This window comes from Pogona vitticeps, chromosome 6 (genome assembly GCF_051106095.1).
Source record: "Pogona vitticeps strain Pit_001003342236 chromosome 6, PviZW2.1, whole genome shotgun sequence".
NCBI classification, from domain to species: Eukaryota; Metazoa; Chordata; class Lepidosauria; order Squamata; family Agamidae; genus Pogona; species Pogona vitticeps.
This window is the reverse complement of record NC_135788.1, coordinates 7,137,874-7,152,262: the sequence shown is the minus strand read 5'-3', so window position 1 is coordinate 7,152,262 and position 14,389 is coordinate 7,137,874. Positions and strand designations below refer to the sequence as shown.

At 41.7% G+C, this 14,389-nt stretch overlaps 1 protein-coding gene across 2 annotated transcripts in view; it reads left to right on the top strand.

Moving 5' to 3' along the window:
- The window catches only part of RHEB (Ras homolog, mTORC1 binding), a 34,080-nt gene continuing 19,691 nt past the window's right edge, over window positions 1–14,389 (top strand). Inside the window, exon 1 of one of the 2 annotated variants that reach the window (XM_020779770.3) lies at window positions 1–607. In XM_020779770.3, the coding sequence (XP_020635429.2) occupies window positions 556–607 (52 nt within the window). In that variant the 5' untranslated portion in view covers window positions 1–555. Of the gene's footprint in view, window positions 608–1,116; window positions 1,244–14,389 lie in introns of those variants that run through there. The other variant, XM_078378505.1, reaches the window with a different exon arrangement.

Below are 14,389 nucleotides of genomic sequence, written 5' to 3'. Positions count from 1 at the left end.
CCCCTTCCGAGGGGGAATGACGCAGCGAAATTTCCCCGGCTGGGCTGAGGGCCGGTCGCGCCTTCGCTGGGCCGGAGGAAAAAAAAAGGAAGCCTAAAATAATAATAAAAAAACGCCCCGTGACGCAATCACGCAACCGAACGTGGGCGAGTGAATGAGGGAAGGAGGGAGGGAGCGCTCCAGCCGAGAGGAGGGAGGGCGGTTGTCCTCGTCACGTGAACGGAGCGGCTCTCGTTGCCTCCTCGTCCCCTCAGTCCGCGCCGCCCGCCTCATGCCGACCCCTCTCCTCGCCGCCGCCGCCGCCTGAGCCGCCTCAGCCTCCACCTGTCCCAAAGCCAACCTCGCCTCAAGGCAGGCCAAGCTCAGCTACGCCAGGCCAGGCCAGGCCAAGACGCCGCCGCCGGTCTGTCACGTCCGTGTCCGCCTGTCAGGAGAGGCTCCTCGCCGAGCGTCGCTTGCCTTTCCCTCTTTTCTTTTTTTAATTTTTTTTCCCGCCCCTTCGCTGCGTCCCTCGGCCGGAGCCCTTGATGTGGTTCGGGGCCCAGCGGGGACAAGATGCCGCCGTCCAAGTCCCGTAAGATCGCGATCCTGGGCTACCGGAGCGTCGGTGAGTTCCCTCCTGTGAGGCGAGGAAAGACGAGCCCGGGCGGAGAGGGTGGGAAGGCGGCGGCGGCGGTGGCGTGAAGGGAGGGAAGAGGGAAGGCGAGCGCCCCTCACTCAAGGCGCGGGGGAGCCGCTCCTTCCCTTTTCCCCTCAGGCGCCCGCGGGGCCTTTGCCGCCTCTTCCTCCCTTAAGCGAGGCACCGCAGGCGGAGGCGGGCCGGCCGGCCGGCCAGCGAGCCCTTCCCCACCGGCTCCACCGCCGCCGCCTCCCCCGAGCGAGGCCTGGCCCAGCCCGACGCCCGAGGCGGTTGGCTCTGACAGCCGGCCTCCGGTGCGGCGACGAGGGCGCGGAAGGGGAGCAACCGGGCCGGGCCCTTACTCCGCCGGCGGGAAGGAGTCGGGCCCCCTCGGACTGCCCCGTTGCCCCCTTTCCTTCCTTTTCTTCCCCCCCCCCACGTCCCTTCCCCCCCCCCCCACACCAACAGACAACGTTTTGGGGAAGTGGCGTGTGGGTCCCTCGGGCTCGTTCATGTCCCCGCCTGAGGTTTCGGGCCCTGCTGAGGTCGAATCCGTGGCACAGGTTTTTGCCCGCCGCTCCTCCGGACTCTTCCTCCACCCACACGCTCCGCAGCGACCGGGTTGTGGGTTTTATTATTATTATTATTATTATTATTATTATTATTATTATTATTATTATTATTATTATTATTATTATTATTATTATTATTATTATTATTATTATTATTGGTATGGCTGTTCCTGTTGTTGCATTTCCCGCGTCTGCGGAGGAACCTCTTTTGGCTCGCATGTAAAATCCGATTTAAAACTGGCTCCGGTCCGCCTTCTGACCCGCGGAGACGTCGTTCCTGCCGGGAGCCAAGAAGCGAAAGCTGGTTGGCGGTGAAAGCGGCTTTCTCTGTTAAAGAGAAAGGTTGCCAAAGTTGCCTCTTGCTATCCCTAAATTGGTAGTAATGTTGGCACTACACGAGGGATGGCGGCTTGGTGTTCTCGCCCATTTAATTACGTTGAAGGTGGAAATTATCCACTTCGGATGACCCACCATCAGATCCAGAAAATCAGGCTGTGGTGCCCTGTTTTACCTGTGTTGGTTAGTTGCCATCCCCATAAACTTGTGTTGAGTGGGTTGACGATTGCTTCCAGGGCGGATTATGTAACCGTGGGGTTAAAGGGTTGTCATTAAGTAATGTCATGTTTTGCTTTTTCAAAGTTGCATGTTCTCTATTTTATTAAACTTCAAGTTGGAGTAGGTGAGAACCATAATAAATATTTTAATCAGTGTAAGGTTAAAAATTGAATTATAGTCCTGGCATTCATGATCAGCTTCTTAGGCATGAGGTTTGATGTCTCACAGGATCAGAAATAGGTGAAAGGTTGTGTCAAGTTATGCTCTTTAGTTGGCTTATTGCATAGTCTTGTTATGAGAAAAAAAACAAGTGTGTCCTTTGAGTAAAATCTTTTTCTTGCATACTGAATTTAAAATTTAAATGATATGACTGCTGTAAAATTATGAGATATCTACTGTCTGTTGGATACTATACAGAAATGGATGTCATGTATTGCTGAAGCCATTGCCCAGTTTTTGTGCGCCAGTTTCGTGAGGAAGATAGGCACTATCTTCCATTGTGTGTGTGAAGCTTGGATCTTAGCTCCTATCTTATTTAAACTTTAGTAGTCAGTTTAATGAATCTTACTTGCAGCCCTACTTCTATTAACACTAAAGTTGAATGAAGCTATTTGTTATCTGGGAAATCATGCTTAATCATGCAATGACAAATGCTTTGTGAGCAACACTGTGCAGGGCTTTAACATGCATGTTATGTGCTGTCAAGTCAGAACTGACTTACAGCAACCCTAATAGGTCTTTCAAGGTAAGTGAGATATTTAAAGAATTGTTTTATCAGTTCCACACCCCCAGTAAGACTCCATGACTGAGCAAGGATTCAAACCAAGGCCTCCTGTGTCCTAGGCCACCATTCTATCCACTACACCTCACTGGGTATTGTCCATAGTCAAGGGTAAGCCTTTCAGGGACCTGCCCAAAAGGGCAAGGTTTGCCCTCCTCTGACATAAAAATTCTGGCTTCTATGCTTTAGTTTAAAGTCTGTTGTATGTGTTTTCTGGTGAAAGTAGAGTGGATGTCTATTCATATACTGTATAAGTTTTATGGAAACTGGGTTCTGTTTTTGTTGAAATAAGGAAATACTTGTCCAGTCGTGGCATGACTAGTTGTAGATTGGCCCTTGTTGTTTTACAGCTTCATTCTGTCTGCTCTTTTGAACATAATCTATAGACCTACTTTGTTTCTGCACAAAAGGAGTGCTCCACAGAATAGCGGCAGAACTTTAAAACTTATAGTAAACACATAGATAATACAAGACAGTGGCTTAAATCCTGTCAGGATGGATTAAAATCAATGATTTTTTAAATTAAAAATCTAATTGATTTCAATTGTGATTTAAATCAGTTTGATTTAAGTCAAATTGACCCTGAATCCTATTGCTGCAAGTTATGCTGCAGAAGGTTGATGATATCAGCAACAGCAGATATTTTTTTAAATAAACTCCTTTTGAAATTAAACATTTTTTATTTCTCTCCTGAGATTCCAGTGAACCTGTGGGATGGGAGAGGGAGTTTTTCATTACCAAAATTACCACAGTCAGGATGATTTTACTGACACATGATTTTAGGTAATTAAACACTTCTCCTTCCTGTTCTGTGGCCCCCAGCAGCTTCCTGAAGATGAAAGTGATTACATTGGGGAAGGGTTTAATTCCAAAAAATTACCACTGCTGATGACATCATCAGCCATGTGTGGCATAATTTACACAGCAGGACTTCAGCCACTGATCAGACAAAAAAATATTTTGTAATTGTTTAAAGTGAGATTAAGGGGTCTCAAAACCTTTGATCTTCTGCCTTCCTAAGCCTGCTCAAACATAACATAAGGAGTGATGCCACTGAGATTTGGTTTTATTGTGACCCAGATATAAGCAAACCAAATGTGGAAACAGAGTCCAGACTACAAAAAATAAAGTAGAATTCTCTCCCCCCCCCCAGATTTTTAAATAAAAACTTAATTGAGTCATAACAGAAGAATCTGTGAATTCTGTATTAGTTATAGTAAAGAGGCCTCTAGGAGTAATTCATATAAGTCAGTAATGTATACTGAAGTGTCTGGCCAGAAGCTGGGGGTTTGAATTCGCACTGTGCCTTCTGGGGGAGGGGGGACCAAGATAATGTGGAGTGTACACAGCTGAAGAAATTCAGTGTCCTACACCCTATGCATCCTTGGGCAAGCTGCAAAGTCCCAGAGTGCCAACAGAAGGAAATACTGGTAAACCACTTTTGAGTACTTTATACCCAGAAATTATGGGTAACTGTGAGTTGGAATTGACAGCACAGCACATAATTAAAAGGAGACTGCAACCAAGTTCAAGAACCACGGGGTTAGATTATGTCTTGGCCACAAGTAACAGCCAGCTGCTGTGCTAGCCAAAATTGACATTTCATCAGTCTCAGATACGAAGGTTTACTTTCAGATATGGTTAAAATATACTTTAGTTATTTTAGAGCTGAAAAGCACTACAACTTTAGGGATTTCTGGCACAAACACATACCCACAAAACTATGAATTACAGATGTAGTACTCATTTATTTTAGACATACAGCATATCCATTAGGGTTGTGATTGGGTGTAGCCTCACACTTGAGTACGTATTTGATAGCAAATGATTTGTATATGTAGAGGAAAACATATTTGTAGTTGCCACACTGCTTTTGATTGTGATTAATTTATTTTGTTTGTGGTTCCTGCTCTGGTTTATCTCATAGCTCTGCCATAGTAATCCTACTCTCCCCCCTTTTTGAAATTCTGATGTGCTGTGTGTTGTGATGTCTGCTGCTCCCATGTGGGTGTGTCAGGGGAACCAGCAGGTAAGGCTGCTGCCACAAGAGCTTCCCCACCCCTACATGTTTCAGGTGCTGTGTACAGATGCCCACTGAGGGGCTCGTGATAGTTCATGACAATAGCATGCTCCCCTTCCATCTTACTGTCATGTCATCATAGCCTCAGGGAAGGCATACAGGTTAAACATACTGTAAGACCAATCCATAGAACTGGAGTCTTCTGCCCTGTACTCAAGTTCAGTCAAAGCTTTTTCACCATCAGTACCAGAGAGAGAGAACGTAGAGTTACACTGCAGCGTAATGAAGGGAAAGCTTTGATGGGGTAACAGCTAGACAAACAAAAAGTATGAATGAAGAACTGCTCAGAAAGTGAGTATACACTCGCACAGAAGTCAACACCCACTAGCAACAGATATGTAGCAGGTCATCACAGTGCAAAACAAACCATATTGAACAGAATACTGAGTTAAAACATGACAGGAAACCGAACACCCCAAAACACAGCAGAGTAGTTCATGACAGTTTTTTCATTTGTTTAGTCATGTGAAAAGAAGTAGTTCACTGTAAAACTTAAGCATATGTAATGTATTCGCGAAGGCTTGTAATGTGTTTAGAAGAATCATGCAACACTGAATAAGGCTAAAACATAATAAATCCCCTGTTTACTTTTCTCTGTGTAAGTTCCCAGTATAGACTGGTAAATTACCCGTGCAGTTTACCACCCACCTGCTCACCTAGGGCATGTATGTAATAATTGCTCTTAGATGCCCTGCCATCCAGTAGCTCCGAATGCTTGTCAAAACATTGTCACCGATTCCTGTCAGAATTATAGTGGAATACTGACCTAAATGCTGTGCCCCTTGCTTTCTGTCTTTTGCCCTTAAGGGCCCAAAGACCTTTAGACACCGAAAGAGTGACATGCTTTGCATATTTCATTCTGTTGTAAACAGGGTGATGTTCAGAAGCAAGAGAAAATGGCAAGTAGTTTCAAAGTCTAGCTAAGCACAGAAATTGAACAGCAGCTTTTGCTGTAGAAAGCATTTGTATGTTGCATTGTAAAGTGAAAGCACACTGGTTTCAACTGAAGAAAGAACTCCAAAGCTAAGATATTGTCTGTCTTCACTTTAATAATATACTTTTAAAAGTGCTTAATGTGTATTTATGTTTATTATACAATGCGGAGAGAAGAGAGCTGCTCAAGAAGACAGGTTATTCTGAGGTTTTTAAAAATGGTTTTGTTTGCGATATTTTCTGCATTCCATTCAATTCAGTTTTATTTATAGTAAGTTTAATGTGTCTAGATAAGCTGCAAAAATGGTTGGGAAATATAGGATTCAGATAAACAGCATGTGATTTAATGTTTGTGTTGTTGTGATTTTGTGAGAGCATTCACCCAACATTTTAATCCAGGACTCTGCAGAATTGGTTAAATGAATGAGCGCCATCCAGGTGTGTGCTGTTTGTAGCAGGAATGACTAAAACAAGCCACAGCACTTTGTTCCACATTGCTCTCTTGTACTGTTAATTATTAGGTGGCTTCTCTTCTCTGGTTTCTTCTGTTCCAACAATCAAGGAGGAAAATGCTATTTTTGGATTGTTTAGCCACTCCTACTGCAGACACTGTGATTTGTTCAGGTACTGCCATTGCAAGCTGGACTTACTAAGCAATGGATACCAGCATACTGCTTGTTTGTTTGTGATAAGTCATGGTTCCTGCAGATTTCTGACTTGTGTCATTTGTATGCACCTAGTGAGAGGAGTAAACAGAAAGTCAGGCAGTATTGCTATCTATCCACTTCAGATGGGCATTTTTATTTTGACATGGTGAATTAAAATAATGTGTTCAATTTAGAACTCCAGATAGTTAACCAGATTCATTAATCTGGGAGGGAAGAGGTCTTGAGTTAGTATAACAGTAATGGAATTGTGTAGTGATTTATTCTTCATTCTCTCACAATATGTATTGTGTATGATGAGGCAATCCAGGTGATGCAGTGAAAAGAAACAGATGTAAAATATTAAAGACTCATTCTGTTATATACCATTCAGAATGGATTTGATTTAAATCAATTTGATTTTAAATTTTTTAAAATGGATTTTTGACTATATGTGTTTGTGTGTGTGTGAATGTAAACATGATCTTTAAATTTAAATCGTGAGTTAAATCACAGTTTAAATAGATTTTTTAATTGACTTGTTTCCACCTTGATGGCGGAATTATTTTGTTTCAAAAAAAATTCAAATGCTTTTTTCAGTGCAAAAAGGCATAAGGCTTTCTATATGGAAGGATCATGTGATGATCAAATTGATCAGTTTACAACCTGAGAGGTATTTTACAGGGACAGTGACCTAAAAGTAATCCATAGAATTCTCAAGAGCAGATTTAAAGGCATATTATTTACACATACTTCAACAATCAAAAAATGCTGCTGTTGGATTGTTTAGCCACTCCTTACAGAAGGATCTTCTGTGGAAGAGTTGACATAAGCCAGCATTTAGAGTTAGATTTGATGATAAAGACAAAAGGTGAATTGCTCCATGGAGAAAAGATCCATATTTTCAAAGATCTGTTCAATGGATAATTGAAGTTTACAGACCTTGAGGTGTTAAATGTTAGGTTGGACTCATTCAAGTTAGTCTGGTGTGGAACTTGGTGGCGATGCACAGCCAGAATTACAAAGTCATTAATAGCATACCTAAAACGGCTACTCAAACATAGCTAAAACAACTTCAATCCTTATGTGATGAAAGGAGGTTTACACTGAGTTCTTCTGTTGCTGAAATCCTGATCTTGCTGTTAGCAGAATGGCTGCTCCTGAACAGTAGCCTGAAATGCCGTCTTTAATTAAGGCTTCATTTTATGGCTGCCTGTCTAGTGGCAAATCTTACTGCAGTGAAGTTGTTAGTGGTAGCAGTAAACACTAGAGGCAGTATACCTGACTGTAGTATCAAGCTGCTGGAAAGGTTGTTTAAGGACACTGTGCTAGAATTAACTCCTGAGTTACCTGCTTTGTATATCTTAGGGGTTTTTTTCCACACTCTCAGCAGTGGTTGCTCACTTGGTAAAGCTGCTAAATATTTGCGTATATTCATTAAAATATAAATTTCTTTCACACTTCCTGTATTTACCTAAAGATCAGTTTATTTAGGTGCACTGCATAATCTACAATTATGGATTCTGATGTAATTAACTCTTGGATTTCTGCCCTGAAAGCTTCAAATATTTCTGGCTCTTATAACGAAGCTATTTGACACTGCCAAATTCAGTTTAGTACTGACCTTTCAGTTTGGCCTACTGGAATAATGTGCATTGACTCTCTTTATAAGGTTGCCTTGCAGTCATTTTTTTTTTTTTTTTGCATACCACTGCAGTAGTGATATGAAAATTGGATCACTTATTCAGGAATATTAATCATTCACCATCAGATTTGGGGGGGGGGGAGTGAGTGACTTGTATGTTTTCTGAGTCCAGTGAGAATTCCAGTATATTTAGAATGGTAGGAGTTGTTAAGATTTTCATGAGATTTCCCATGCCAAGATAGAATCAATTCCAAGATAGAATCAATCTACTGACAACCAAGGGAGATCACTTCTGCTTTTTAGTCATGGTTCAGCAAAAACAGCATGAGACACTTTTTTGTCCCAATAGGATGCATTGGCTAGGACTAAAAAGTACCCTAGTGGCAAAAAGCAATAGATTTGTTGGGACCACAATAATCTTTGTGCTGTTTTTGTATATAAAAATACACAGTACTGTACCTGACAAACTGCTACAATTTAGGGAAATTGTTTATAGTTGTTCACATGCCACAGATGAAGAACACCATATAGCAGCTCTACCTCTGTGTAGATTCTTCAACAAACTGACAAGTTAAAATGTCCCATGCAGATGCATGAGAATTAAATATTGTGAGCTAGAATTCTTCAGCTAATTTAAATATTTTAATTTATGTCTTGCATTCTGTGGCTTTCCATGGTAATTTATAAATGCCTGGCCTTGACTGATTAATGTATTGCATCTTACTGAAATGTGATTTGTGTTGCATCCCATGTGAGGAAGCTTATGCTCTGGCATTATTCAAGAGAGCCCAAAATTCTGTTGCTTAGCATAGTATGTCATACACAGTTAGTCCTCTGAATCAGTAAGGATTTGGTGAATCAGTTCCTCTGCATGTTCCACTGATTCAAATGGGCAAACTCGAACTATGATCTACTATGATAACCAACAGGATTTCAGCCAGAATTTAACTAATAAGCTGGCTCCTTCTCAATTTGCTTTTGATTTGAGGAGTGTGTTAAGTGAACACTTAACGGAGTTGCATTGATATATTGTACTTCATCTTTAAAAATCCCTTTTGATTTAATTTAAGAATTTACTTTGGAGCTTGCCAGTAGTATTTAAACATTTTCTTGGTTAGTTCGTCCAGCACAACATAAACTTAACTAAAAAATTAGAATTAGAATTAAATCTTCCAGAATTAACTATGTTGTGTATATTTTGCTGTGCTGCCAATGCCTTTTTGCAGTTATAAGAATTTCTTGCTATTTATCTCCCTTACCTTGAACAAAAAATTTTACAGCTCATGTTGCTAGACTGATGATGGAACATGAATGTACTTTCCTTCTTAATTTGGTTGTGAATTATAACTGACAGAAAGAGGTTTGCTGGAAGCAAAACTGTCTTGGGATATTAAACTCCTTGGATTTATGGGTAATTTTGTTAAATTGTCCAGTGCAGTGGCTTAAAGTGGAAGAGTGGTTATATTGAAACATGTACAGAGCGACTGAAGAATCAGTCATTTATGTTATGAAAGGGAGTGATGAGGTTAAAAGGACTCATCCCTTTGGAGGATAACTTACACAAAATACCATCTGGTGAAATATAGTTATTTCATACTACAGTATTAGGTATACATTGACCTTATATGAGACTTGAAATATATTGTACTTATTTATAGTGTTTCTTTGTCTGGTGTACAGTGGCTGAACATGGAGGTGTATTTTGTCAGTTGCTTGGGAACAGCAGCAGAGGGCTATACTGCTCCAGCAGTTGTTGCAGCCTCTTTTGCTGTGCCTTGCAGGTGCCTTTCTCACTCCTTTAAATCTGAAAAGGGGGGCAAAAGAGCCCTTGTTCTGTTTCTGGCTACTACAAATTTTTGTTGTTTTTATTGTTTATTTTATAAAACATTATTTACAAGTCATGAGAAAATGTAAACATTTTAGGAATACCTATCATGACTTTCTGGAATTCAGTCTGCATCTAAGAGCTACTTATATTGCTTCAATAACTTAAAGACTGAGATAGCTCAGTGGTTTAGGCATCTGCAGACCCAGAGGCTGAGAGTTCAATTCCCCACAGTGCTTCCGTGACAGGCTGGACTCAGTGATCCATAGGGTCCCTTCCAGCTCTGCAGTTCTGAGAGTATAGTGAAAAACATTACCTAAAATCAGTGAGGACCTAGATTGGAAAACCAAAAATCATAACATCAGAGTAGTTTGCTTTGAAATGTATTTTAAAACTATCTTCTCAAGTTTAGGGCTATCACAATGTACTTTATCAGTGCATGAGAGAGCAAGTGGAGAATGATGCTGAAAAAAATGATGATCTTAGAGCTGCAGAGCTGAAAAGGGACCCTATGGATCATCCAGTAAAATCCAGTATTTAAATCCCCACTGCACCTCCAGTGAAGGGGGTGCAGTGGGGAATTAAATCCCCAACCTCTGATTTTGCAGCCAGATACCTACATCTATCTTCATTTTTTTCTGCTTCTTTCTTGCTCATGTCTGCTTCATACTGCAGGACGAGAAATTAGGTTGGAGAGAAAAGGGGCCATGAGAAAATTAGACCTCCAAGAAGGTTCAAAAAGGTAACCTATGGATTACCTTTTCTTTCTTGCTCCGGTGGCAGCAGCCTAAAAGCCATTCAAAACCAAAATGATTCTTTTTGCAAGCATGACATTTACTTGATGTCCTTTTGCTGTTGGCAGAATTTCCGAATCTGATCTGAGTGTTGCTGTGTTCTGTTCAATATTGCCTAGATGCAGCTTTAATGGCTTCAACTTTCTTAAGCCAGGAGTGCTCAAAACTCCTAAAACCTTAAGTGCAACCTCCGTGGTACTTGGATACTGCCCACCATTTCATAGTAGTAAGGAAATGTGATATTTGTAAGAATTGTGGGAGGAGCAAAATGAAGAGGCACTCCTGCCCACAGAGGGAAGATTATAGAGATGTGTGTAGTCCCTGACATTGATCCAGCAGGACGCAGAAAGTCGATGCACCCATCTTCATTCAGCATGTTAATCAGAGCTGAGACTGAAATGTTTATTTTAATAGCAGGATTAGAAGCACTTCAATTCCAGAAGGTTGACGGCTAAAATCTCTGGTCCCCATTTCTATTATTACTGTTGCTTTTTGAAATGGCAGTGTTCAAATGAATCCTTTTGGAATATTCTAAATGTTCTACAGGATAAATGTCCCAAAGGGTGTCTTGGCAGCTAATGGCCCTCCAGATGATGTTAGACTGCCACTCCAGTCAGCTAGCTAGCATGGTCAGTGGTAGGGATGATGGGAACTATAAATCAGCATAGCCAAAGGGCCACGGGTAGTCCCATCCCATTCTAAATTGTGAATTACTTTCTGCATGTGAAATTACGCAGCTTTGACAGACTGTACTAGTTTTGATCTACATATGGCAGCTTAACATGAAAACAGACTGCCAACTGTCCTGGTACAGGCAGACATTTCAAACTTAAAGATGCAATGTTCTCTCCCTCTTCCTACTCAAAATTGAAAGTAGTGAGGAGCTATTGTGCTGTTTTCCTGTTGGCCGATTTTATAATATATTCCAGTGCCATTTGGTCAGCCCTGAATAATAGTCAAGCTGCTAGCCCACATTCTGTTGGCAGAGATCCTGGAAGTGTGAACATTCCATAATAGGCGGTTTATTTCATGATATTCTAGTCTGTTGCTTCTTGTTGAATAGGTAATTTAACTTGGGATATCACATATTCAATTTTTTTGAAGGAGTAGCTATGTTAGTATATGCAAGCATATCAGCAGAAAACAAACACCCAAAACAAGAGAGAGAAAGATTGCGGCATCTTAAAAACTGCTATATTTTAAGGTGAACTTTCATGGATCAAGTCTTCAGACCAGAGTGAGACTACAGTAATGACTCTGATATTTGTACATGACTCCATAGCAAGATGGAGACACAGATGATGGACAAAGTGACAATGATTGGTTAATGAAGAAATATGCTATCATGCAATATAGCAGTTAAACTTTAAGGTGCCACAACATTTTTCTCTTTTTTTATTGTTATGCATATTTCTGCTCTGTTTCTTTTAATAGGCTACATTCATTTGCTGGTTGATAGTTGGAATGTTTTCACCTCAAAATTTTGCTGTCCTTACACCGCCCACAGATTGTCTCAGTTATATCAAGCAGAGTGCTAGTGATGATCTTAAGCAAGTGTGTATTCTCATATACAGTTTTGCTTTGTTTATATAAAGCATGTTTGTTACCTTGACATCGTAATTCAGGTGAATTATTAGGAACATTTTAAAACTGTAGGTACAATATGTATAACGAAACTTGAAAAGTCAAAATTTGGGTCCAAGGTTCCAGGATTACCTTGTGGTCTTTCTGCAGAATTGTTGCATGCAAATATATCTGTCAGATGCTAGCAGCTGTTTCATGTAGAGTGGACTGCTATACTGGAAGAAAAAAAGAATTGTATTTGTACTTCAGTTTAAATTATCTTTCCACACATATGAAATAAAGACAAGCTTCTTCCCCGAGCATTAACATCAGAACAGTTCATTTTGAAGTATCCTATAATTTGCTGGATTGTACAGCAAAATATACAGCCTTGGTGAGCTAAATATTGTGGGAATGAAGTTCAGGAATAAGTGTAAGCCCTGACAATGGCAGCAGAAAGTTAAAGTCCAGTATGTGCATTAATTTGCATCACATTTTTGCATACATTTAAAAAGTAGGTGTGTCAAGCTGTCTTTCTGTGAAAACTGCAAAATTATATGGATTTTTAGGTTTAATTGAGATTATTGCCAGCTTCTTATTATAAGAATATGAGGCTCAGGGCATAGTTGAACAATACAAGTTGGATAATTGCTATAATATATTCCAGCAGCAGAGTTCATTGTTAAATGAAGTAATCCATGTTCATTTGGCATGTAAATCATTGTGATTTCACTTAGAGCAAAGAGTATAGTTTCCATATAACTCAGGAATGTGTATCATCCTATTAAAATCCTTTAAGCTACTTGCTGCTTATTTGTTCAGATGTTACATGGTAGAATAGGCCGTCGTGGAAGGCTTTGCTTACAGAAAGTTCAACTATTAAGATTTTCTGAAAGGATTTTTAAAAATTCTTTTCTGAAACTGGTGATTGAGAATGAGGGGATTCTGACCCATAGACCATATCAACCTGTTGGAGTACCCTGTATCTTCAAGCAGAGAAGATCTCTGATCAGTAGTTGATCTACCCCACAACTGTGCTATGGTGAGGATTTGAAAACAGTTGTCTTGGTGCTAGTGAAAGCTGTTTTAAAGCTTTAATAATAGTAATATTTAGGGTGCTGATTTTTCTGCCATTTCTCCTAGCATGCTTGAAACAATATGTATATCATTCCTCACCCCTCCTTTATCCTCACAACCATCTGGTGATGTCGGCCAGGATAAAAGAGTGTGATTGGCCCAAGGCCAGTCACCGATATTCAGGACTCAGAGGCAAATAGAACCTAGGGATTATATTTTCGGATATCTATAATTTCCTCTCACAGAAGTCACCTGGCAACCGTCAAGCAGGCTTGTGGGAGAAGAGAAACCAGGAGGCTAAGAGATGTCTTTCTACTGCCACTGTCTGCTTCATTCCAAATGTATCAGTTGGGAGTCACTGCTTTCTGGGAATTGCCCCAGTATACCATGGAATAGTAGTCTTACTACCCATTAAACTGAAATGGGAGGCCTTCACTGAACTACTCTTCCAATGGAGCAATTCAGGCAAATCCCAGGAAATCATGAGACTGAGGGTGCATGCCTTCTTTTTTTCCAGCCAATACATATAGAATGACATAGACAAGGGCAGTAGAAAGACATTTCTTTTGCCTTCTGGTTTCTCCTCCCCAAGTCCCAGAAGTTTGTCTGGGACATTCTAGGTCACATTTGAGACCGGAAATCTTGGAATTCTAGAAGCCCCATATCTACTAGAACCTGAATCTCCAGGTCACAAGTCTCGCTCGGACCACTGCACCTAATGCATTCTAGGGGAATTTCCAGCAAGAGAAAGACGTGTATGTGTTTGAGTGGGCTCTAGGCCAGTGGTCAGGGAACAGGGGTAAATTACCCCAAATGGGGTAAAAATGAAAATCTTGGGGGTGATGAGGACGCAACCCTAACCCCCTTCCCTCCTCTTCCTCCTCTGCCCGGAGGGGGGTCCCCGGCTGCCCGATAACCCCCTTCCCACCCCTTTCTTCAGCCTGGCTGCAACCAAGCCACGGTGGATGGTGATGGGCCCCAGTCAGCAGCCGAGGCAGGGGCGGCCATGGTGGAGGGCGAGGCCAGAGGCGAGTGACCGGAGCGCCCCAGCCAGGAGGAGCCTCTCTTTCCAGTGCCTGGAAAGGGGGATCACAGGAGAGGGGGGAGGGTGTGGCCATAACGGCAGCCCAGACCAGGCTCAGCCTCCCGGTACTGGGCCGCGGCCGCCGCTCCACGATCTGTCCTCATTCCTGGAGGAGCCCATTGGGCGGCAGCGGCACCTGCCCAGCCACGCGGCTTCTTTCAGTGGCACCTCCGCGCTGGCTGGCTGGGCCTGGCAGAGCCTCTTGCCCTCCGTGTGG